Consider the following 26,866-nt stretch of genomic DNA (forward strand, 5'->3'; position numbering starts at 1 on the left):
CTTCATCCATTATATAACGGGTATCTCAAAAAGAATGCCAGACTTGAATGTACTATAAATCAAATTTATTTGTTTGAAAGTAGCAAACAAAACACACCATTCTCTTCAGGAGATGTTGAGATTATACATGAAACACAAGATCGGGCACATGCCCCCCGCTAGCCCTACAAGCAATCATTCTGTCCATGAAATTAACCATCACCTGCTCACTTATTTCCCCATCTACTTCGTTGAGAGCCCGTTGAATTTCTTGTTTGAGTTCCAACAGATTATGGGGTTTGTTTTTGTAAACTTATGACTTAGTGTACCCCCATAGGAAAAAGTCACAAGGTGTCAGATCACAAGATCTAGGTGGATAGGTTTAGTCTCCTTGTAACAAGATTAGTCTGTCTGAGAACTTCAGAACTTTTCACGCAGCAGAGCAATTGTGTCTCCTGAAGTGTGGCAAGTTGCACCATCTTGTTTGAACCAGAAATGTTCCATGTTCATTTGATCCAACCGGGGCCAAAGGAAATTAGTGAGCATTGCACGATAATGAACTCCATTCACCGTGACAGCCTTTCCTTGCTCATCTTCAAAAAAATAAGTACCAATTAAACCCCCACTCCAAATTGCACACCAAACCGTAACTCGCTAAGGATGCATGTCTTTTTTGTGAATTATCTTGGAATCTGATCCCCATATTCTGCAGTTATGCTTATTCACAAAGCCGTTTTAATGAAAGTGAGCTTCATCTGAGAAAATGATGCGTTTTGTGAAACCACGTGTTTCTCTTTCTTTTTCCAGGATCCATTGCACAAATTGTCATCATTTTCCATGATCTGCTGGTTTAAGTTCCTGTGTTAACTGAACTCTGTACGGGTGTAAATGTAAATCTTTCGTTAAGATACTATGCATTGTTGCTGGACACATGTTCATTTCTTGAGCATGACGGCAACATGATTTTCCCAGACTCACAGTGACCGAATCAAGCACAGCAGCAACATTTACATCACTCTGGCCACTTCGAGGGCTTCCTGTGCTTTTGATATGTTCTGTTGAACCGGTTTTTTTCAAATTTCTTGATCAACCTACGAACAGTGGATTCATTTGGTGCATTGTTATGTCCCATAATCGTACAGAGTTTTCGAACAGTCTCCACGAAACCTTCATCATTTCTGTAGTGAGTTTTCACAATCAACACTAACTGTTCCGTAATGTATCTTTCCACGACTATCAGGGTTGCCACGCTACCGGGAGAACCGGGAAAAGTCAGGGAATTCGAAAATTGACCAAAATATTCAGGGAAAAGTCAGGGAATTTAAGTATTTTTGTCAAAATCTGGAAAAGTCGGGGAAGTTCATACAACGATCCCGCCAAAAAAAGCGATTTTTGTGCCGACGTCGGAAGAGGTAACTTTTTTGGCGAATTATGTATCACGTGAGTGTCATTCGGGTAGCTGGCATAGAGCCAATTTTCGCAGCTCCAATTTGATTGTCTTTTAGAAAGGCAAAGCAACTTTCCCGCAACTTTTGGTTTCCAGTATTCTCGAGAATCGCATGCGCAGTGCATGAACTAAAGAAAGTACCTGTTCTCGTATAAAACAAAATGGGTTTAATCCTAGTATACGGTACTATGGAGGTTAGAATCAAAGAATATGTATTGTAAAGAAGGAAAACCTCTCTGCAACAGACATGGCTCTGTTCCATCATAGAGGGAAACAGCTGTGCATGTCTGATATATCTGTCACCAAAGCTCGAAACCGGTGTCGAAGTTCGAAGGTCACGTTATCAAGAGTTCATTAAATGAATATCCTTAAAAATTTCTTTAACCACTTGCGCTAAAAAGACGTGCCACGCACGTCGAGATGTTTTTGTCTCAAACTGCGAGCGACGTGAACACGTTGATAAGCATTTATCGCAAAAATGAAAATAACATGGTGCACACGTCGCCTAACAACGAGATTGTTTATTTCTCGAGTTACAGCTCTGGATTGCACTCGCAGATGCGGAGCGTCGTAAATGAGACACTTTACCACTTACTATATTGTAGCGCACGGCACCGCAACCGTGAAGTTTAGTCTTAGCGCAAGTAGTTAAACTCTAAAGGAAAAGAAAATATTTTTTGGTGCAAGTAAATTAATTCATTGATTAGTTATTTTCAGAGGAGGAGAAAAAAAAAAAAAAAAAAAAAAAACTACGAAAATCCGTTTTTAAAATTATTGCGAAAAATCGAAGAAGAAACGTCGGCGTAATAGCATTTTACTTGTATGGAACCTTTTCTTCTTTACATAGACGTTCTTTGGTTAGAATAATAATGGGATTTGGCGACATCTTGATGCGCAGTAAACGGGTCATTTTGGTCTTGGCGACAATTTTCAAAATCGTGCCCTTACCGTATACTAGAATTTTACCGCAAAATCTTTTTTAACCCTTTTTTTTTCTTTTTAATAAATACCTTGCCATTTTGCAGAAAAATAAAAAAATAGTAATCAGTCATCTAAAGCCATGTAATATAACTATATTCGCTAAAATATAGATGATTATTCTAATTCAATTTTTAAGTAATTATTTTTAAGTTATTCATATAATTTAATGTTGCTTCTTCCCTCTAAATTTATTTATTATTAGTAAATAATATTTCCAAATTTTAGGAAATTTTCTCTGGCATAATCCTGAAATTAATTATAGCAGTATGATGACATACCATCACGAAATTTAATGCACATATTTTTTCCTTATGTATGCTGCAAAATAAATATAAAATACCTCAATTTATTAAAATACATTTCTTTCTTTCGTTTAGCTGCAGAATGTCTGCAAAAAAAGCCTTATTTTATTCCAGATTGGGAAGATTCTAATCTCAATCTTCAATGGAGAAAACAACAACAATTATAATTATATTTGTGTTTTCAAGTGTTTTCAAGGTTTTAAGAACATACCTCACGCAAATTAAATTTACCTATAATCTAACCTAACTATTTAGCATTGCTTTGTGATTTATAAGGACCGGATTAGCTTCGTGTTGAACTGGTGATGATCATGAGTAATAATTAAATAAAACATACATTTGTTATCCAATATATATATCTTAAATTTTATTAAGTTTCTTAAGTGGAAAACTAAACAAAATTATCAAACAAAGTATATACCAAGAATAATTAAGAATAAATGTCCTCTGGGATTTATTGAATAATTAAGTGAATTTGCTACACAATACAAGTAATACCATAATTAATTTACCTCTTAGCACAGCCAACGTACATTACGCGGATAGACTGGAATTTTCTTGAAACACACCTGGAAAACCTGGAAAAGTCAGGGAATTTCATTCTCCTGTTTGAGTGGCAACCCTGGACTATATACCACAAACTAACCTGGATAACAAAAGCACAGTATCAAAAAATAACTGGCTTTTCAAATCCGGCATTCTTTTTGAGACGCCCTTTATTGGTACTGTAAACCCTTTCGTAGAATAGTTCTATTTCTCTGATTCTGATGGATCAGTTGACGGAATTTGAAAGGACAAATATTGAAATTTATGCGATTTATATTTGGCATTATGTTGTCATATTGTTGCGTTTTTTTTTTTTTTTCTTTTTTCTGACACCGGTTGTCACGTCATTTTCTTTCTTCACGTTCATACGGGATTCGTAGATTTGGAGTGAATAATGGCAACACTTCTTAATGAAAGAGCGAAACACACTTTATTCAGCCAATATTAATCAGGACAGCTCTAAAGTCACGTTTTACAGTTGTCGAAGATCTGCTATAAATTCGCTGGAACAATCAGTGACACAGCCTTCAGGATATAATGGTGGAGACAGCTTCACTGCAAAGCACCAGAGCACAGTTCCCGACCCTGCTCGGTCGTTCGTGGAACTCCACGTACTCTCGAGACTCTCCACGCTACAACTCGCAATGCACTCGATGGCTCACAGCTCTCGACTCTTCGGTTCAGTCGTTCCCGGAGCTTAACACACTCTCTCGATGATGCACCAACCGTGTTACGCTAAGCGATACTTTGATGCACTCGGCACTCGCTGCCCGGCTGTCAACTTGATCGACTCCGCACGGACTGACTAACTATCTAACACTCCAGACAAGACACTCGCCTAAGACTGCGGACCAGCAGGGTTTATATAGCTTTCGGCTTGTGATCGAGAACATTCTAAACGGTAAGAATTTGTTCCAGAAGGTTCTCCATCCGTCCATGGCATATCGCCAATTTTGTTGCCAAATGGGTGATTTCTCGCCAAATATGGCAACCCTAAAACTGCTGTGTGGTGAAGCCATCATACCGCACCTGTACATTTCGTAACAATATGTTTTGATACTAATTTAGGTTATTTTTGAAATACTAACTGCTTGCGTGACCAGCTGCCTAGAGTAGTTATTATAAAAAGGAAAAAAAAAAAAAAATATTATAATGAATGCAGATAGTGTAATTCCATAAAAGTATTGAATACTTCTGATAAAGCATCTTGTGATAGAAATCCATTTTTAATATAAATCAGTGAAATCAAAAAGTAGAAACAATATTCTTAAGAACTGTGTTAATTGCTTATAAATTTCTTAGCCTGTTATTCTAAAGCAATAAGATCAAATTAAAAGTTAAATATCTAACTCGTAATTGAATAGCAACATATTGGTAGGTGGAAGATAAAACTATTTTACTTCAGTCATTGCTTTTATGCCAAGTTTATTGTTTATATCTATAAGTATCTTATATTTTGTCGAATGTCAATAGCTTAGTGTACTGGAGATAAAAATGCTTTAATTCAAACAGTGTTTCCACTAGTTACTTTTAAATCATTACATTTTTAAATCAAAATGCCATCATATCATACAAAATAAGTAAAAAAATTCTGTCGTTCAGGGGGAAGACTATATGTAGTTGAAATTTTGTAAGCCTAAGTGTTATAATTTTTTAGCAGAGATTGTGGTTTTTTTTTTTTTTTTTTGTACCTAGATTTTGTCTTAAAATTATGTCTAAATACCATATTTTATAAAAATTATGCAAATATTTTTTTCTTAAGTAGTTCTTAATATTTTATTTCTGTAGTGGTAATTTAGTTTATATTTATTTTCTTGTATTACTTTTAAAGTTAAATTTTATTTTCTCAGCATGTGTTATGAATGTTATTTCATAAGTTTTGGAAGAATGATTTAAATTGTAACCTATAAAAATTTGCCTATAAGTAGTTTTAGATGATTTCAGGCTTCAAGTAACAAATAAAAAAGCTGGTGGAGAATTTAATCTTCTCACACCTCTTATTATTTAGATATGCTTGAGCAGAATCTTTATTTTCCTGTAATTTCACTAAAATTTTATTAAAAAGTATATGAACAAAATTTTTGCAGTCCCCAAAGCCCATTTTATTTATTACTTTTTTAAAAGGGGGTAATGAATGCTTGATCAGCTGCTCAAAATATTAGTTTTTTTTTTTTTTTTTTTTTTTTTTTTGGAAGCACCTCACCTGTGCACCGTTATTAAAACAATAGGGAAAAGGCTATATAAATTTAAAAATCTTGTGCTGTCAGTAAGTGTGCATTGTTATTCCAGCTAAATCAAATTGAAATCATTCTTAGTTACCATATTACTTCAACACTTTAATGAACTGTTTATACAACAGTATTTGATTCACATTTACTTTGATATTAATTTCTAATTTTTGCAGTTAAAGAATAGAGATTGTTTAATGTCTTCAGCAGTGCTTTCTGAACCATGTCATGTTTCTTAGATTACATTTAAGATTATGTTTGACTCTGAGGATGAGTAAAACATTTAATTTTACATTAAAAATATACATATTTATTAAAAGCGCATAGGAAATTTATAAATTTATGTGATTATTTTCAAATGCAGTAAAACTATTATTGCTTTCCTCAAGCTATTTGAAATAAGACATATTGTTCATTTATATAAATTTAAACAAATTTAAATTCTAAACAAATACGTATAAAAGTAAAAAAGTAGAAAAGCAAATTTAAATTCTAAAAAAAAAAGGAAAAAAGCCAAAATAATTTTAAAATATGCTAACATGTAAAAGATTTAATTCTCGAACTAATCTACAATATCATTTAAATTCAGAAGCATAAGCAAATCAAGTGTAAAATCTATCCATGAAAATAAATCTACTAATTTAATAAATTAAAATTAAATTAAACATTTTTTTTTTTTTTTTTTTTTAAAATGCATATGTGAATGATCGTAGAGTAGGCAGGAGACAGACTTATCAAGGGGAAGTTGCCTCCAAACCTAACTCTCCAATCATTCAATTCGTGTTTCGTCATTCATGCAGGCAAGGGTAAAAGTCAAAACCAAAAGTAATTCCAATAAAGTGGTACCCTTAGAAATTAACATTTAAGTATTAACATTTAAGAATTAAAGTTCAAAAAGGAAAATACTAATTAAGTTTTTTGAGAAACAAGCAAGTAAAATCAAGAATTAAACTTTTTCTTAAAAAATTAAATTTTTTAAAAATTAATTTTTATAAAATAATAAAAAAATTTAGAAACCAATGTATTTTAGAAATCCTTGTCAACAGAAACTTCCTACACGAATATGCATATCAATAAAAAGAAACTATAAAAGAACTATACATAATCCATATAAACCAATAAGAAACAAAAAGTAACAAAAACAACTAATTTACAATTTTTAAAATAAATATATATTTAAAAATATAATTTCATATTTAGAAAATACTTAGATACTACATAAAAAGTTTTTTAAAAAAATACTTAAAGCAAGTAAATAGTAAGTTTTAATTCTAACTTACCTACTATATGAGTGTTATACTACATAAAAAGTTTTTAAAAAAAATACTTAAAGCAAGTAAATAGTAAGTTTTAATTCTAACTTACCTGCTATATGAGTGTTGTGAAAGAGAAGTAAGTGTGTTCTTCAAATTATATAGATGGCGCTTATGTAGGTAAAGTTGAGTGTCAAGCTGTTATCTTTGTTATAGTAAAAATTTTTTTGTAAATATTAATATTAATTAAATTAAATTAAATTAAAAATCCTAAAGGTAGTAATATTAATTATTTAGGGAATTAAGTAACTGAGCCAATCAAGAGATGTGTTTGCTTGAAGGAAATTAAAGTGATGTGGTATATGAAAAAAATTAAAGTGAAGTGGTATGTGAAAAAAATGTAAACTGTATGTAATTTGAAATGTGTGTTCTGTTGAAAAATTGTGAAAATTGTTAAAAAAATTAAGTGAAAGATATTTTGTGTGAAAATTGCAAAAAAATTAAGGTAATTAAGAAAAACTGAAATGTTTTAATATTAAAGTTTTAAAGTAAAATTTCCTTGATGAAAGTAAATATTAAAAGTTTAATGAACTTGATTTAATTGGTATATCAAAACTTGACTAAATACTGGCTAAAGTATGGAAAATTAGAAGAAGAAGATTAAAATCTTCACTCAATTCCGACTATAATTGAGACTTTTGAAAAGAGTTGACCCTTTATTAGTAAAAGGAAAGAATCCAGTATTGATTAAATATACATATTTACAATAAAAATTTACAATAATTTCTCTACTCTTTTATATCCTTCATTACCCTCCAGTTAAGGTTTAAGGTAATGTTATCATATCCAAAAGAGCCAAAAAATTATAAAGTAGAGTTAAGGCCTGCCTTTTTAATCTATAAATTAATAAATTTTGGTGGTACTTGGTTATCAACTTGTACATTAATTAGTTTTATGATTTCAGTAAATTCAGTAATTCAGTTTTATGATTTTATGTCATTTTCAGTACATATATTTTTTATTCTGATAATTTGGCTATGAAACGTGTTTTCTATTACTTTTCTAGAGATATTAGAGTTCCAATTAATTACTTTAATAGTAGGAAAATGGAAATTCCTTCTTTTATCAAATAATTTAATTTTGTTGTGTTTAAAAATTTGCAGGTCTAGGAATTCAATAGTATCTTGATTCGTATTCGTTTTATTAAGTGTTAAAACTATTTGGGTAAATTTTGAATTTCTCAAAAGTAGAATTATTATTGAAAATTATAATATCATCTATGTATCTAAAAGTATGAGCAAATAGCTTTAATTCATTTTTATTTAAACTGAGTTGGAATTTATATTCAAATGTAAAAAGAAATAGGTTACAAATTTGTGTAGAACTGTTTGCTCCCATAGGAATTCCTCTAACTTGCTGAAAGATCTTATTATTGTATTTAATGTAGTTATTAAATAATGCACAATTCAGATAAGTATTCCATCTTTCAATACAAAGGATGTCAAGTATGTCAGGAAAAAGTTGTGAGAGTTGCATTAAACTAGTAAAAATTTCTTCTAATGGTAGAGAAGTATAAAGGTTTTCAAAGTTATAGCAGTTAATGTTCTTGATTGTTAAACTTTTAAAACTGCTGAGAACTGGAGATTATTATAAATAATCCAACTATAATTGTGTTGCTTGTTAACGAGATGTTGGATTAAATTACAGATTTTTTTAAGTATAATTGCAAATATGTAATCTATATTCTTTTTATAATTATTTGTACCATTAGCAATAAATCTAAATTTGAGTGGTGATTTATGAAATTTTGGGAGAGCATATAGATTTGCAAATCTATTGTAGTTAGATGGTTGTGAAATTTGCAGTTTCTTATGAAATGCTTTTAGCTTTTTTGCAATAACATTTTCTTGTAGATTGGTGAGTTTGTAAGTAATGGCATTATTAAGTTCAGTATTAATTAATGAGACATAAAAAAATTTTCATATTATGCTAAAGTTATTATTGGCTTGTCAATTTTGGTAATTATGAACTTTTGTTTTAAATCCTGTATAAGAATATTCCACTGTAAATGGCTGTTAAATTCAATTCTTCGAATTTTTTGCTTGAATTCTTCTAATACTGCATGTTTCCATGTCATAAAGGTAGAATTTGGAATATTTAATTTGAAACTAGTTTTAACTATAAATTCATCTATATTTTTTACGAAACTTTTAAAACTGTGATGTTTGTTAATTTTTAGTACTGGTCTAAATTTGGTACCTTTTTCCATTAAAATTCTTAAATGTTGGTTTTGAACTATTGCTAAATTACCTGTTATAATATGTTGATGAAATTTAGCTATGAAATCTTTGTATTAAAGCTCTTTACAGTATCAATGGGCTGTAGTAGCTAATTCATGGTGGTTAATTAGCAATTTACTAAGAGGTTTTTGATACTTGAAAGCTGGTGAGATCTGTACTTTGGTAGCTGGAAAAAGTTGTTGACTTTTTCTGAAAATTTTGCTAAATTGAATATGATCATAGTTAGTATGAAGGAAATTGATTTACAGTAATATTTATTGTATTTGTTATTTGTAGAGAACTTATAATTGCAAAAGTCAGTAATAAGGTCTTTGATAATATTGTGCCCTGTAAAATGCTGTTTTACAAATTTTATTAGTAATTTTAAGAAATTGTGCTTACAAGTATGCAACCAAGTAATTATATTTTTAGTGAAATTATCAGTAAGAAAGTAATTATTATTTTCATTTATTTAAATGATATGAAAAGAGATAATTCAGAATATATATTTTTAAGAAGTAGCTAAATTTATTTAGATGAACATAAATGACTTATTGGTTTACAATAAAAATTATTTATTGTAATCTAATAAACATATCACCATCAAATTGGCAATCATGTAGCATATGAACATTAATAAGAAAGAAGTTAACTATATGCACATCTCTTGATTTACGTTTACTGCCAAAATCACTGCTTTTCTATTAACAAGGGCTTCTGTTCTAAAAATGAACTAAACAGTCATAATGCTATTGTGTAAAGAAGTTTTGTCTTTTATTAAATATGCAGGCAATTGCAATCAGCTATTTTCTTTTAGCTTCTTTTTTTTTTTTTTTTAAATGTGCATCAAATAGTGGTTTTTTTTGGGGGGGGATGTGATTTTCTATTCTCAGAGGAAATTTTCTTTGAATGTGTCCCAAAAATAAATGAGTTAATATACAGGCAACAAAACAAGTTAAAATCCCTTGCAGATTGAAAAATTTTGAACCAGATTTAAATTTATGCACAAGTTCAGAGTTAGAACATTAGCAATTTCAAACTTAAAATATAATTAAGAATATGCATTCATTTGTTAATTTTTAATCTTTATTATTATTTAACTTGAATGCGGTTGTGCGTTCTGACAAGCCCCCCCCCCACAATTAAATCATTTTTACAGGGAAAAGAGAAAATATATTTAAAAAAAGGGGGGACAGAAAGAAAGGTTTCAGATTTTAAATTCCATCCAAAGGGATTTTTTTAAACATTTTTATGTGTTACCTTTATTTATTAAATATCATGTTCAAACCATAAAATTCAGTTCAAGAGCAATATTGCAAAAACGAGCATATCTTTAGAATTTCCAATACACAGTCTTTCGTGCAGGAGATAAAAATGTTTTTTCTGTACAACATTCTCATTGCTCTGAAATCCTTGAATTTGTTAATCAAAATTCATTAATGTTTTATAAAATCTGAAATTGATAATAAAACAAATTTCAAATTCTTGCTTCCAGATGCCCACATTCAGTAAAAGATTACATTATTTAAAATTTGATTATGGATTTTTTATTCGTTGGATTGTGATTGAAGCGAGTTCATATAACAGGGGTTCTGCTTTACATTTGCTTCATTTTGATATAATGTAATTAGTCATTCTGAATTTGTCAGTGCAATGACTATTAAAAAATATATATTTCTAAAATAGCAATCAATAAAACATAGTATTTTCAAGTTTCTTAACCAAGTTTTTTTATTTCTGTAGTTGAAAAAAGTAACGGAGCAAATTAGTGTTTTGGCTGCTGAAAGTCGAAAGCGGGACAAAAAGAAGAAGAAACGAAAGAGAAAAGAGAAAGAAGAAATAAAGGAAGTGAAGGTGGAAGAAGAACTACCAGTTATAGAAACTTCGACTACTGTTCCACCTGTTGCACCCCCACCAAAACAAACTAAAGCTGCAAAGAAAAGTAATGCAAATAAAGCTTTAAATGCCAACAGTAAAGTCCAGAACCAAAATAAGCGACCAAGAACGAACAGCAAGTCGTCGAAGAAGAATAAGCCTCAACCTGCTTTCGACAGTGATGATGAAGACAATGCCAAACCCATGTCTTACGATGAGAAGAGACAACTTAGCTTGGACATCAATAAGTTACCAGGTAGTAAAATATGTTTATGCTTGATAAAGAATTTGTTTATGATATGCAGTCTCTCTTGTAGACAATGTTTTGCAATGAAAATTTGTTTTAGTTCAGAATAAGAAGTGTAATTATTAAAATGCAATTATGTGATTTTACACAATCATACAGTAGTATCCTTTGGTTCCCAAACTCAGTACAGATATGTAAAACTGTGGATTATATTGGGAACATTGTATGAAACTGGATATTTCTGTAATATACATAATTTTGGTATAGTTTTATTGATAAATTTGGCTCAATAAGACATTATCAACATTAAGAGAATTGTAATAAAGTAAACTGCACATTACATTTAATTTATATGGTATACTACTTAATAAAGTAATGCAAAATTTGCTGTATATTTAGTTATAAACTTACGAAGCATCATGGTTTCCAACTTTGATTTTTTCCACCTTCCTTGGAAACATATTGTCTGCTTGCTTATCTTTATATGCAACTTTTATGATGTTAATGTTTTTGAGCTTAATTTTAAATATATGCAACCATATATTTAAGATTAGGCTCTTTAATCTTGCTCTTCAGGATTTATTTGCTATTCTAACACATCATTCTTTAAGAAGTCTAGTAATGTATAAAATTAAAGTTTTTGCCATCAACAGGCATTTTCTTATTATTCATGCTTTCCAAAATTTTAATATTTTCCCCACTTTCTTTCCCTTTATTTTTTATCATTCGGTATCGGGTAAATTCGAAATTCATTCTTTTCATGAATCTTAACAGTTTTCACATTCAATTTTTTCCTGTCATATCTGGAATTTTCATTTCTTATTAAATAACAGGCCTCAGTGTAAAAATAAATAAATAAATAAAATTAGAAGTACTGGTAGCACACTGTGTTTACACTCGGAAGTCATTACCATAGCATCAACAGCGCTATAAATGCAAATAGTAGTTCAGTAGTCGAAGTGCTGGTTAAAAAAAATAAAAAAATAAATAAAAGTTTTACACTTTGTTTGTTCAGTATTACCTTAGCTTCATAGTTGGAGCTGTGTTTGCTTTATATATTCTGTATTGATCTGTTATGCAAAATGTTTTTCTGTTGAATGTATGAAAGTATAATCTGGAAAAATACTTTTTCATTGGACACTTTCAAAATACATGTTTTATTAGTTTATTTTTGTAGTTTGGTTGCTTTGTTGGAATATCTTGTTTCATGCCATTGGTGAAATAAGATACTAAAATTTTTGCTTTACTAATTTTAGTATAACCATTAAAGTTTTATCATTCTTAGATGGCAAAGTAATTTATGTAAGAATTGTTTTACCTTAGATTAATAATGTTGCAGTTTTAAGTTTGTGTTTCCTCCCCTTCCCCTTATTTTCCCTTGTGGTAAAATTATACCTAACCATCTTTTTCCCCTCTTTCTTTTTGTTTCTGTATATTGCTTTGTAAATTTAGAAACATTTTCTTAAAAAGTGTTCACAAAAAAATTGTCATTTTTAATTGCATCTGCATTTTTTGTTGCTTCTTTGCCTGTTTTGTATTTTTGTTATTAAAGAAAACGTGTTATCAAACATAAAAATTTTTTTCAGGTGATAAACTTGGCAGAGTAGTTCATATCATTCAGTCCAGAGAGCCCTCACTCAGAGATTCTAATCCTGATGAGATAGAAATTGATTTTGAGACTCTAAAACCGTCAACTTTACGTGAATTAGAAGCATATGTGGCTTCATGTCTTCGAAAAAAGCCAAGGAAACCTTACAGTGAGTTGGAAACATTTTCGTAGATATTTTTGTGAGGGATATTATAAATATTTATCAGAGAACACAGCTTATTTAACATTCACTTTCTAGTTAAACAATAATAGCTCATTCATATTTGCCAACTCTTCAACAATTGGTGAAATTCATTGATTTTGAAACAAAAATTATTGTTTTCAGCATAATGTTTTTAATCTTTGATGAAATAAAACTTTCTATCTTCTGCTCAGGAATTTCTGTGTGTAAAAATCTAAGAAAATTACAAAACAAAATGAGTTGAAGAACACAAAATTAAGAATAACTACTTATATATTAATATAGCGTATGTCCGTCATTTTATAAATAGTTTAATAACCTAAAAGTGCATTCATAATGCATGCATGTAATATTGATCAGTTTGGAGTTCTTTTGAAAAAGCACCTCTACACAGCTCATACAAACTCAGGATACCTTACCTCAGGATAACCTTTTGTTGCTGCATATTTCAAGATTGGCAGTTACGCCAATCTGTGACTGTATTATTGTTTTGACCAAAATGTGAATAGGGAACATTCTGTGTTCTGTTTAAATGAGAATTTGCAAAGGTAGATGTATCATACAGACACAGAATACATTAATATAGGACACAAAATTTATTTTGTAGTTGATCTTTATTGAAATAGTATATAATGACCCTCTGTCCTCCCTCCCAAATTACATATGTGCACCTGAAGTGGGCAGTATAATTATCTGCATTTTTTTAAACAGGCAGTAATCCTAATTGTTCTGAGTACTTGAATTTCTCCATGTTTTTCTGTTTAAAGTATTTCAAAAATTATCTGAATATTTCAGAAAAATGTGGGCATGGAGAAAATAATTTTAATAATGCCTTTTAAAAAAAAATAAGGCAGACACGATTTTTTTAAACAATCTGCTGTTTGAGAAATGTCTTATGTATTTGTTTAAAAAGCTTTATGTTCTGCTTAGAATAAACATTAAATTGAATCGATTAAAAAATTATAAATAATAAACTATTTAGGATGTAATAATCTTGGAAATTTTTCTTTCTTTGAGTAAAAGCCTTTAAAAAGTTTATATTCTGCAGAATTACCGTGTATGTAAACTTTTCCTAATTCAAGAAGGAATTAAATACTGTTTTGACTTGTGATGTGCACTACATGGTGATAAAAGTTACAATTATATTTTTCTTTTGTGGAATAAATTGCCTATTTTGATAAAAGGTAAAAACTTCTTTATTGAAGAAGTTCCCCTCCCCCCTCCATGCAACACTTTTTGTATCATGTCTTGCTGCATTTCATTGATTTCATCATGTTCAGTGATTATGTTCTATGTATAACATTTCCTTTTCTCCAAGCAGATTTAAAGGTAGTGCCACTTAGAATTGGGTGCATTGGTCAGTATTTTCCAAATAGTTATATTTACAAATTGCTTACTGTCTTTATAATGCTACCTGAAGGAATGAAATTAAGTAATCTGGAAGAGGACAAGATTATTTCAATAAATTTTAGGTGTCTTTCTTTTGAAGGCATAGTTTTAATTGTTTTAAATTAGTCTTCAGTTTTGTATTTGCATTCTGGATTTGTATGGTTGTAAAACCAACTATTCACACGAGCTGTTGTCATCAGCAATCACACATAGTTTATATTCAGCAATCTCATTTTTCATATATTTAAAGGCTGTCTTTTATAAAATTTTTACTGTATATGCAAATTTATGCAAAGTTTTTCTGCAAACAAGAATAAAACCCCATTGAAGTAGTAAAAAAATTTATAAAATAACATAAAAATAATTTTGTAATGCATTTTCTGCTTTATTTTTTTTAGCAAGCTTGGTTTGAAAAGAAAATAATAAGTTTAAAATTTATTGAAAACTCTCTAGGGTCTAAGTAAGAATAGAATATTCAGTTACAAGTATACAGAAAGTAAAAATAATGCAGTCTAATGTAAAATTGCAGTATAGCCTATTAAAATAGCCATTCTGTTATGTTCACTGTTGCCAATCTAAATATGTTGTTTCTAGATCTATCTAAAGTTCTCTTAATTCTGTATAGAGGATTTCCTCCAGAATGATGACAGATATCTTTCTTACATTGAATTATGGAAAAAGAGTTTTGGTGGAGCAGCATCTTTTACTTGGGTAAACGACAGTGAATTAACATGTCCGAAATTGGAGCTTGGTTGGTTTGATTTTATGTGATAATGGCAAAGCCTTGAGGGCTATCAGCATAAGGAAAGAGATGCCTTTGTGTAAGACGTTCTAAGGGAAACTGGCTCCTATACACATTACATATGGGGAAACCCATGAAAATGCCATGCAGCCAGTCTCTTTATGGGATTTTTGAACCTCCGACTGAACTACCAGTGTTCAAGAGACTTTATTTGATAGGCTGCTGGGCTTGGAACTTCAGGTGGAAAAAATTAATGAAACTGTCTGCAATAATACAGTAAACCAGGGTCTTAAAATATGGGAAGATAAAAAGTTGTGAAGAAAAATATAGAACTTTTCAAAACATTTTGTGCAGGCTTGTTCAAATAATAGAATACATTTTTAGCATTCTAGGAACATTGGCAACAGTCAAAATAATATTCTGAAAATGCATATCACACTGGCTGAAGAAGGTGAAAGGTTGATTCATTGTAAAAGCTTTACAAAGCTGCAAAATTTGCAATGAATTTTTTGATGCCATTACAAATGGCAAGGAATTTTTGAAAAAGTTCACACTAGTGATAAATGCTAATAACTTCTTAATAAGATTTAGATGAGTTAACAACTTCTTTATCTAGATTTTGCAATCATAGGTATTTATTCTAATAGCTTTTATTTTTTGTTGTGAGTAGTTTCTCAGAATTGTCTCGGTTTGAGCAAAAAATATTGTGTTAAGCCTAGCCATTTGGTAATCTAGAATTGAATCAAATTTAATAAAAATGAATGTTGGTATGAAATTTTAACTCTCCCTTTTTTTTACTTAAATACTAAATGCTAATTCTTTTTTACTCTGCAAAAAGGCTAATATTATTTTAATGATATTTTCATAGCTGCCAACTCTCTCAGTAAAACCAGTTAAATTAATTAAGCTTCAGTTGTGCAAATTTCATTCTCTCAATCCCTAGTAATATTCAGCATATATTTTCATAATAAATTTTATTTTTATTTGACCTGAATTGTCTTAATCATGTTGCTGAGTTTTGTAAAACTTAATATGAAGACTCAACAAATGTTTAATTGTTAAATATTTGTATTTAATTTTGTTTTACCATAACATACACAGTCATTCGGCCCATTTTGGAATAGGGGACATGAACAAAATAGGCAATACATTTTTTTTTTTTTTTTGTGTGTGTGTGTGTGTGTGTGTGTCATTTTTTGATAAATTAAAGCTTTCCTTCCATACTCAAAATCATCTGTATAAAAGGTATATAAGAAATTTATAAACTGAATTAGAAAAATGTAAAATTTAGAATATATAATTAAATATTAATGCATTTTACATCATAACCATATTTAAGTACAGTCAAAAGTCGTTAATTCGGACACCCATAATGATCTATAATCCAGACCTCGAAGCTACAAACTTTCTGCGCATGCGTCGCATTGACGCATGCACATAGGCGTTTATGTGCGCACGTAAGACCTTTACGGCTGCGAATATGCTTGTGTGCGCATGCTCATAAAACGTTCACGCATGCGCGTTTAATGTATAACAGACAGTGTAAGCTAAGCTAAACTTATCTAATTCAGTTAATGTTGCCGATTATGTTGTTCCTTAATCATCGAATTGGATCCAGCTTATTATTTTTTGCAGACTGTTAGAGCAGTAAGCTTAAACTTTCGATTATATCAAATAGAATTTCCAATATATATTTGTTAATATGTAAAGGATCTAAAGCGAAAATATGTTTCGAAATCTGTTTATCAATGTCACGCTGCTCGGCGGGGGGGAACGCCGCCACGGCGCGCAATGAATTGGAAGTTGATCTGTCAGCACAATCCTTATCTTCAGGGCAGATGTTTTTATTTTATTTGGCTTATAATTCCTTACCAAATGTAGTATTTCATCTCGATGTGCTCCGTCTTTGATATGATTTAAAACAAGTTCCTTGTCATTATAATTCGCTTCCGATAGTGAAGAAAGTGACAGAGGTTATTGAAAACAAAAAAATTTTGATTGACAAATTAGTCGGGTATTCTCGACACAGCAATTATAGGACTTGAACAGCAGAACTTTGTAACTAAACAAGAAATTATGTCTGTTTAATATAATTAAAGAGAAAGTATTATCACATGAAACGAAGCAACTTAAACAACTTACATTGAAAGAAATGTTTAATAAAGTAAACAAATAAATATTAAGCTTTTTCTTTTTGTAAATTTTGATACCCTTTAGATCATAATTGTTCTTTATTTCATAAATTACGGTTTCATATTTTTAATTTTGTAATTTCTGCATGCCATCTTATCAGATTTAAACTGATGATCTATAATCCGGAATCGCCGAAGTCCCGACGAGTCCGGATTAACGACTTTTGACTGTAGTTCAGTAAACTGAAACATGTTATAAAGGGAATATAAATCAGTTTTGAGTTACATTCACTTGAAACACTTTTAAAACTTCCCGGAAACGGCCCCTTTTTTTATTACACATTTCAAGGTTGGCAGCTGTGTATTTTCATCAGAATGTCAATTAATCTTGTTTCATGGCTGTGCATTATAAATACATTGGGAAAAAATAGATGTAAGAATATTCATATTAAGAAAAAAGATAATCAATAATAAAATTTTACATTTAGCTGCAAGGAACAAAGCTGCAGGAAAGTCTAAAGAGGAACACATACGAGAGAAGAAGCAAGAGCTTGAGAAGCGCTTGCAAGATGTTAGTGGTCAATTAGGCCAGCCTCCCAAAAAGTCTAATAAAAAGGGTAAGTTTTCTTTTATATTCTTCTCCTCCTCCCATTTACATTTAAATTTTAAAGTTATGTTGGTCTGTAACTGACTTTTTAACAGTTTAGCTTTTTGTTCAATTTACAGTGTACACATGTGGTTAAGTCTCATTTATTATTTATTAGAAAAGTAGCATTGTATGTAAAATATTAAAAGCTTTTAAAGTAATTCTGTTGTATCTGGATTCGAAAGAATTTATTAAATATAAATGATGAATTTGTCGATTGGAGGAGCTTATTCCAAAGGCAGTAAATTAAGTGGTGGCAGCATTCTTTAGACCATAAATGAGCACTAAATGTGGTGAGTCAATGAAAAATGATTGTACAGTACAAAGTCTGTAATCCGGACGTCCATAATTTGGAATGATCTATAATCCGGACCTCAAAGCTACAAACTTTATGCGCATGCGTAAACGCATAATGAGCTTACACATGTATGCATGCATGTTTAATGTATAATGGACGATATAAGCTAGGCTAAAATTATGTAAGACATTTGCAATTTGCGCTGTTCCTTAATCTTCTAATTGGATCCGGCTTATTATTTTTTGCAGACTGTTAGAACAATTTTATAAAAATTAAGCTTGAACTTTCGATTATCTCAAAAAGAGTTTCAAATTCTGGAGCTGTCAAAGGATCTACGAAGCGAAAGCATGTTTCGATGTCCATTAAACAAAAAGTGGAATTGCTGCAAAAAATGGATAAAGGCCTATCCGTCTCAAAATTATGTGAGAAGTATGGCATTGGATAGTCCACTATATATGACACAAGAAAAAGAAACTTTTTCAATTTTTTGTGGAAGCATCTTAAACAATTTACATTGAAAGAAATGTTTAATAAAGTAAACAAATAAATATTAAGCTTTTTTTGTAAATGTTGATACCCTTTAGATCATAATTGTTCTTTATTTCATAAATTACGATTTCATATTTTTAATTGTATAATTTCTGCATGCCATCTTACCAGATTTAAATTAATGATCTATAATCTGGAAAAACTCCTAATCCGGAATTGCCAAAGTCCCGATGAGTCCGGATTACGGACTTTTTACTGTAGTTGGTTTTGCTGCCTTCTGTATCTGTAGTATGCTATGATGTAAAATTTTTGACTGAGAATATAGCATATGTTTGATTAAATAAATCTGCAGTATTTCGCCAAGTGCAGCCAGTCTTATTATGTTTGCTGTAGGCTTTTTTGACTTCTGAACAACATCCATAGCATTCTTTAAAATTGGGCATATTAACAATGCAATATGCACATTTTTGATAAAACACTAATGTTAATTTTGAATGTACTTTATATAAAATGAACTTAAAACTTCTGTTTTAAACATCTAATCTTCATATGAATTATGTAAATAAGCACACATCTGTGTAATCACATATGGGGGGGATTAAATTTTCATTACACTTATTACTTAAAACTTTTGAGACAGTGTGTCACAGAATAGCGTTGAAAAAGTGTAACAAGTTTAAACGCATGAGTATTTACGAAAGTTCAAAATTAATATATATATATGTGTGTGTGTAGAGAATCTCATAATATCAGATTTCATATTTATAAATGCTCTTTCAAGAATTATTATTTTATAGGCCCTTAATATAGTGACAAAAATTCACATGTATGTAGCAGAATTTTGTATAATTTATGCAAATCATTGATGCAGATTTCAGGTGCAGTGTAATTTTTCAGTTACTATAGAACTTAAAATTCATCACTCTGACAGAGCTTTCACAATTTATTTTCAAAAGACAATGCATTGAAGTCCCCCCTCCCCCTTTTTAATGTCTAAAGCACCTTCCTCCCTTAAAGGCTTTGCTGATTCAATAATACTTTTCTCTCTGTTGTTAGCAGGATATTAATGTAATATATTGTGGCAATGTTTAAACTTCATTTGATTTTTGAGATAGCATCATCATAATGTTTTCTTTCTGTACATATTTCAAACGAGAGTTGTGATGGTCTTTTATCTCGTAACTGTAGTTTTTGTAATAGCTTGTGCATTTTAGAGTTCTTTGTTTAAGCAAACTGATCTAAAATTCTTGTTTTCAGCTTTTTTTAAATACATGTTTGTTGTTGGAGGATTATACAAAATATCAGATACGTTTCACAAAACTTTTGCATCTAATGCAGCTACAACTGAGTGAAATTTTGTGTGATCTGATGTGATACCAGATAAATTAAAATTTGATCCTAATTGTATGAACCATAATTCTAGGTTACTTTTCCTAATTGAAGGTGTGCGGAAAGCAACTCAAGAGAGTTCAACATTGCACTATAAAGCGTTATTTAATGTTAAAAAAACTGTAACTTATTAAATATAAACAATGAGTTGAGCAGTTAATAATTATAAGATAAATTTATTGATCTTGCTCTTTTTAAGAATTGGCAACTATTAACGTTGCTAACTTGTTTACATCTTGCCATTGTTGAGTAATGAGATTGTCTTCAAATATCATATTTGAATAAACTACCTTGAAATATGAGAAAAGTTCTCCAATTTATGACTCGATTAGTATTTAGAAATATAGTCATTTATTAAAAGAATAAAATAACTATGTACAGAAAGGAAACATCACGACGATACAATTTCGAAAATGAGTTATAAAACAATTTTGTTGTTCTAAGATCATCATTACTATGGCAACTTTCTATGAAGCTTATTGATTGCCGCAATACATATAGCTATTAATTAATAAATTATTCTAAAAAATATATTGTTTTTGAATTTTCAGATGCTGAAAACGCTAATTCAGAAGTTGCTGGTGGTCCGAGTCGCCTTAGTGCCAGTAGCAGCAGCTCTAGTGAAAGTGACAGCAGTACTACCAGCAGTTCAAGTAGTTCTTCAGATACGAGTGATTCCGAATGAACTCTCTTCAACTACTTACTTTATGTACCAAATCTGGCCTTAGGACACAGAGGATTGATGAAGCACAAATACGTGAAAGAAGATAGCTTGACATTTGTTATGGGCATCCTTAATTGGAAATTTGCGTTGTTAGCAAATGTCTTTACATGAACTTTTTTTCTCCTGTCAAGTTAATTGGGATTCCGAAGTTGTACTTTACAATTTTATACACAGTGTGATCTCCTGGATATCTTGCAGTTTTGCTTAATTATATACATTTTTGCTGGGCCTGATGGCTTTTGCCAAAATACTTCTTAGTGTGGGTGCTTCGAGTCTTCTGGCACATGTTATGTGATGCGTAACTCTGAGGTCAGTGTAACATAACTTATTCCACCATTTGCAAAAGCCAAGAGACATTATAGTGATGTTCATTTGTAAATATTAAATAATCATGAAGCTCTCATGTCATTCATCCCTATAAACAACTTAGCCTTGGCTCTTGAGTACCATTGTAAATCTACCATAATCACATTATCAATGTATATTTCATTTTCGAAAACTGTAAAAAATTCTGAAATCGTGAAGCATCTATGTGAAACTTGAATGTTTTCACTTTTTGTCTGTCAGTCTAATTTTTGTCTGTGTAGTTAAATTAACTTTTACCACTCTGAGCTGTGAAGCATCACTGGACATGTTTCTGTCCTGCATTACCTCAGGATATTTTTAAGTGCATAACTATTTAAATTGCAAGTCATTTGAACTGGTTTGATGTTACAGCTTGTATGATAACCTCAAAATCAAAATTAATTGTGTCTCCAGTCTGTATTACATATCCGATTCTTAAATTGGTAAAGGAAGGTAATTATTGGCCACTGATATTTAAATTGTTATGCTTGAGAATAATTTAAAAGACAGTATTTTTTTTTTTTTTTTTTTTTTTTTTTTTTTTTCCCATTTTTGAATTCAAAATACCCTGAAGTTGTTTTGGTGTCTTTCCATGTCAGTGTGGCAAGCAATTACTTTATTAATGTAGTCTAAATGTGGATATTTAAATCTGTATATTTTATGTAGGAAAAATCAGTTTAAGGATTACATTTTACTAAGTTAATGCTGCAATTTTGTGCATACGCATTGTACAAAAAGCTTGTGGGGAAAGGTTTATTTAATACAAAAAACTTCTTGTGGGAAAAAAATTATGGCATGTATTTTTCACTTAAAAATAATATACATGATGCTTTTGCTTCAAACACATCGACAGATGAAAATTATTAAATTTATTGAGTTTGGCTTATACATAGATGTGATAAATTTGTTTAATTCAGTACAAATTAAGCATGCAAAGTGAAATAAAGTCATTGCAAAATATTTGCTGTTTCCTTTTTCCTTTTTTTCTCACTTTGAGTCTTTCTGTTCATTTAAACAGATATTTTATAAAATAATTATGTATTCTTTAAGTTAGGTGCAATACTAAAATTCTATTGTAATTGTGTAATTTTGTAAGATAAGGATTTTTCGAAAGTTATATTTTTTTGTTTACTAGTATGACTTTTTTGGAAGGAGGGAATAAGTGTGCGTGATTGGTTTTGATACAATTTGGCAAACCTAATTTTCCATTTCAGTTCAGGCTATATTGAATCAGTATGAGCACTTTGATTATTGTATCTTTGACAAATTTGTTATATTTATTATTATTTTATATTTTACATTGAAATTAAGCAAAATTAGTCCTTAGATTGGCATTGATTTTTAGCTTTATGTCTTAGAAAAGAAACATGACACAGGTCTCTTCCCTCATTTTCCACTGACAGCTGATTAGTAAAGTCGCTGAACACTATTAGTTTGATCTGGGGTTCTAATCCTAGCAAAGAGCTGGCTACATGGGTGTTTTTGTGATTTTTCCTCATGAGTAATATGTATATGAGCCAGTTTCCCTCGAAATCCTCCATGAAGACAGGTAGCCCTCGAGTGCTTTGCCATAATCAGGGCAAATCAATTCTATCAGTGTTATTTAATATATCACATTCAGATTAACATGTAAAGCTCACATTAAACCCCTTCGCGCCGATGGCAGCAACGAACACACTCACTTCCCGGCCGACACGCAGGCGTGCCACAGCAATTTCCCGTTCAGCCCCGACTGTCACATATTTGTGCCAATGTCCTGGAACGTTTTAAAAACTATAATTTCTGCCACAAGATGGCACTGTATGTCCATATGGTTTCAGATACATGTACATTAGACCTTCTACTCGAAATGAGAGAAGCATGACTCACATACACGTGTTTTTGATTATATAAACAAACGGGGAAATAAATGTTTCCGAATGGCGGGATTTATGATGTCTCTTTAAATCGCACTTTATTCGCACGTGGTAGTTGTTTATTAAGTAGAAGTTTTATATGCGCTAAAGCGTTGAGTATTTCCGTTTACAGTTCAGTTTTTAGAAAATAATTAGATCTCGTTAGATGTGAATTCTTTCTGTTTTTACCGTTGCAATGTCGAAGTGTCGAAAATGTTTCAGAGAGCATGAAATAGCAGAAATGATGCAAAATATTTCAGATATTGATTCTGAAATTCTGATATTGATTCTGAAAGATTAACTGAAAGACATTTTCCAAAACTTTGTTCAGAAGAGATTGATAAGAAAATGAAACGACGATGCTTCGTTTGTTCACATTCCCGGAAAAATCCTCCAAAACGGCAAATGAGTTATTACGAGTGCAAGGAATGTAACGTAGGACTGTGTGTAGATCCCTGTTTTCAAATTTTTCATACGAAAAAGAATTTTAAGTAATATATTTAGTTTTTAGATGTATAATGTTAAAAGTCATAAAATGGTGAGTACTGAAAATAAAATGTGTAAAATATGCATTTAAACAAGAAATAAGCTAATTAAAGTATATATATATATATATATATATATATATATATATATATATATATAAGCATAAGCCATTTAAGTACTCTATAGAGAATTATTAAACAATGCGTTGATACTTCGGAAATTTCATGGAGTTAGGCTTAATAGAAAAAAGGCTCCGGCCCTGGACAGACGCTTGCGTAAGACACTGCCGGCCTCCGCGATAAGCGCGCGTTTGTGCTACCCGGTGCGAAGGGATTAAACATGACTAGGAGAAAAGAGAAAGAAGATTAATAGAGAATTAGAAATTATATCAGTCTTTTGTTGTTAATTGTTATTAATCTCTTTTAATCCTTTATAAGTTTTCTCTGTGTTGTTATGCAGATGGTCTATTGTGTACACTCAGTGGCTATCTGTAACAGGTTAATTTTCTGTTAAAATTGTCCCAGAAGGTCTTAACTTGGTGAATTAGATATTATTCAAATTTTCTGTGTTATCAAAACCATTAGTTAATGATTTCCTAGTTTTCTTAGTTGGTTTTTCTCAACCTCTTTTGCCTCATACATCCCTTTTTCCATTGTTAGATGATCCCCCTCTTTCGAAACCTGGGTAAATAATTTTTAATGTTTTAAAATATAAACAAGAAAAAGTATAGAACATGTTGATAAATACCGGAACTTGAATAAAAGTAGGTTTTTATGTTCATAAACTAAGACTAGATACTTAACAGGTAAATAAAAGTTCTGCCCTGGTTTAACATTTAAGTTCCAATCAGTTTAAAATATATTCTGTTATTTCTCATGCATGTGTTCTTCTATCCTTTTCTTTCCATTTTGTTAAATAGATGGTGCCTTAATTGTAATCTTGTTTTGTCTAATTAAGTAATGAAATTTTGACAAAACAGAATAGATACTGTAGAGAGACTTTTATCAGATTCTTTTCGACATGCATAGCATAGCACTGCTATAAAATCGTAACCAATCTAAAGAGATATTAGGCCTAATTTCAAGTTGTTGCACTTCTCTTGTACTTTAAGTATGACGTTTCCATAATGAGTTCTTTTTTCATAATTGACAAACTCTCAAGGAGACATGAATTGTCAAAAATTATGCTACATGTGGTTTTAAATCTGATTTTTTTTTTAAATACAAATATTGTCATTTCATGTAGATATTTGATCAAAAGTCCTTGTTTATTTAAATATTTATTGAGGTAAATGGGAAAAGTTTTCAAACTGCTATAGTTTCTGCAGATCTGTTGTTATATGTCATCGCAGATTCAGAGGCATGTTGAAAGTGTAATTTGTCAAGCAGTGTGACAGGATTTTTTATAAGGATTGTCAAAAATGTGAGAAGATTCATAAAATAGGCAAAATTTTGGATATATTTTACCGGAACATTGCAGAACTGAATAAACTGTGAAAGTCAGTTTGAAATGAAATCTGTTAATTTCTTATGGTAAAAAGCAAGTTCAAATTGTTTAAACTGTAAGAATTGAGGTAATATCAACCTGCTGAAACAAAATTTTTAACACTGCTTTCTGTGAATATATGAGAAAAAACTTGATAATGTTTTTGAGCTTATTTTCTAATCGAACTTCTGTCTGATAACTAATGCTTATAAAGCTGTTAAATGATAAAAAAAATAAATAAATAAATAAATAAATAAATAAATATTTAAATGTAAGTAAATATATATTTCCTGTTATGACTATTAATGAGTATGCAAATACTCTATACTAAAAATAAACCTTTTGGCTTGGTTAGAAGATAAATGTATTTTTAATTTTGACCACTTCTTACATAATTTGCCTTCCCTTTTTTCCCCTTATTATTATTAAAAAAGAACACTTAATTATTGAAATGAATAATCTTGATTAAATAATTATCTTGTAAAAGTTTGGAAAAGTAAAAATTTGATGTGTATTTCTTGCAACTTCTGTAAAAGTTTGAAAGCTGTCAAAGCATGCATTTTAATGTGTCATTCATATTTTACGTGTACCTTGCTAATTGCTGATCATTCTCATTTTATCATGTGCTGTTTGTTATTTAATTAAATTTTGTATAAAGTTCTGAAAGCATAATCATTCTTTTTTTTTTTTTAAACAATTTGGCTTCTGTTTTTATTGTTTAAGGAATTTTAATGGCAGTTATATCTGAATTAAAAAGTTTTAAAAATTGAGTATAATCATTGAGGTAATTAGTCAGCTTAATAATATTAAATCAGTCATGTTTACGATATTAGGTTATTTTAAGACTGGGTAATAGCCTCTTCACCAGATGTCCCGTGATTTAACTGGTTTTATTATCTCCAAACTTTAAATTAAAATTTACAGACTTTTGCATTGTATTTTTGCCACTCTGAAAAATGTGTTAAAAATTATTTGTTGGCTAAGGTGAAGGATTATGTCATTTGACTCTTGAAATCTATTTACCCTTTTTATTTAAAATCGCAAGTGGCATAATTTACATAAATTGAATTGCATTTGTTCAAAATAGTAATTAGAAGTAACATTTGTGTTATGCAATATCACATAACTCTTTTGCCAGTAGAAGCAATAGTGGAATAATATCCTATTGTAATTTTTAATTTAAATAATGAGATGAAAAGTAGATCCGTTTCTTTTGTTTATCAGTCGTAACAAAATAATTCATTTATAAATAAAAATTTAAATGAAAAAAGATTTGTATGCCGAACTTTATTATTCTTTCTATAATATGGTTTTATAATACCTTTTTAGAATTGTCTTTTTGAAATCTTAAAACATATATGAAATAATTTGGGTGATAATGATATGTAAATGCAGTCACTGACAGTAGAACATTTCTTCTATTTTTGGACAAAATACACATTTTATTTTAGATAAACTTTTTTGATAAATTGGTGTAAAGTGTGCTTGTTCTTGAAGAAGTACTTTGATATGTTTTGCGTTTTTGAAATACTAACCACCTAAAAGAGTAATTTTAAAATGTAAAAAATGTACAATGCTTTTAATGCGTTCACCTAGTATAATTTCGTAAAAATATTTATTTCTAATTAGATATCTTAAGGTTTAAATGAGTTTTTAATTAAAGGATTGGGATTAAAAAGTAGAGAAAATATTCTTAAGAATTGACCCTTAATTCTAATTTAAATCTGCAATAGCCTCTAAGACCAAAATCACTGCAAAAATTGCATTTTTTTTTTTTTTTTCCCCATATTTTAAATCTATATAAATATTGGAGAATTGAAAATGCACTTTTTCTTTCTAGAAAATATTTTTTTATATAGAATTTTGTCATGAGAAACTAAGTTGGCAGAAAAACCAATTTCAGATGTTATCGACTTCCC

General features: G+C 30.1%; 1 protein-coding gene across 3 annotated transcripts in view; it reads left to right on the forward strand.

The window, feature by feature from the left end:
* Nucleotides 1-25,619, forward strand: part of fs(1)h (female sterile (1) homeotic) — a 107,088-nt gene extending 81,469 nt beyond the window's left edge. For all 3 annotated transcript variants that reach the window (XM_085824069.1, XM_085824071.1, XM_085824070.1), the window contains 4 exons: nucleotides 10,759-11,146; nucleotides 12,724-12,894; nucleotides 17,679-17,807; nucleotides 20,564-25,619. In XM_085824069.1, the coding sequence (XP_085680195.1) occupies nucleotides 10,759-11,146; nucleotides 12,724-12,894; nucleotides 17,679-17,807; nucleotides 20,564-20,697 (822 nt within the window). In that variant the 3' untranslated portion in view covers nucleotides 20,698-25,619. The remainder of the gene's footprint in view (nucleotides 1-10,758; nucleotides 11,147-12,723; nucleotides 12,895-17,678; nucleotides 17,808-20,563) is intronic.
* Nucleotides 25,620-26,866: the final 1,247 nt, after the last annotated feature.

The sequence above is a fragment of the Stegodyphus dumicola genome, chromosome 9, assembly GCF_044657685.1.
Source record: "Stegodyphus dumicola isolate Sdum_Otavi_A_Nest chromosome 9, ASM4465768v1".
Classification (NCBI taxonomy): domain Eukaryota; kingdom Metazoa; phylum Arthropoda; class Arachnida; order Araneae; family Eresidae; genus Stegodyphus; species Stegodyphus dumicola.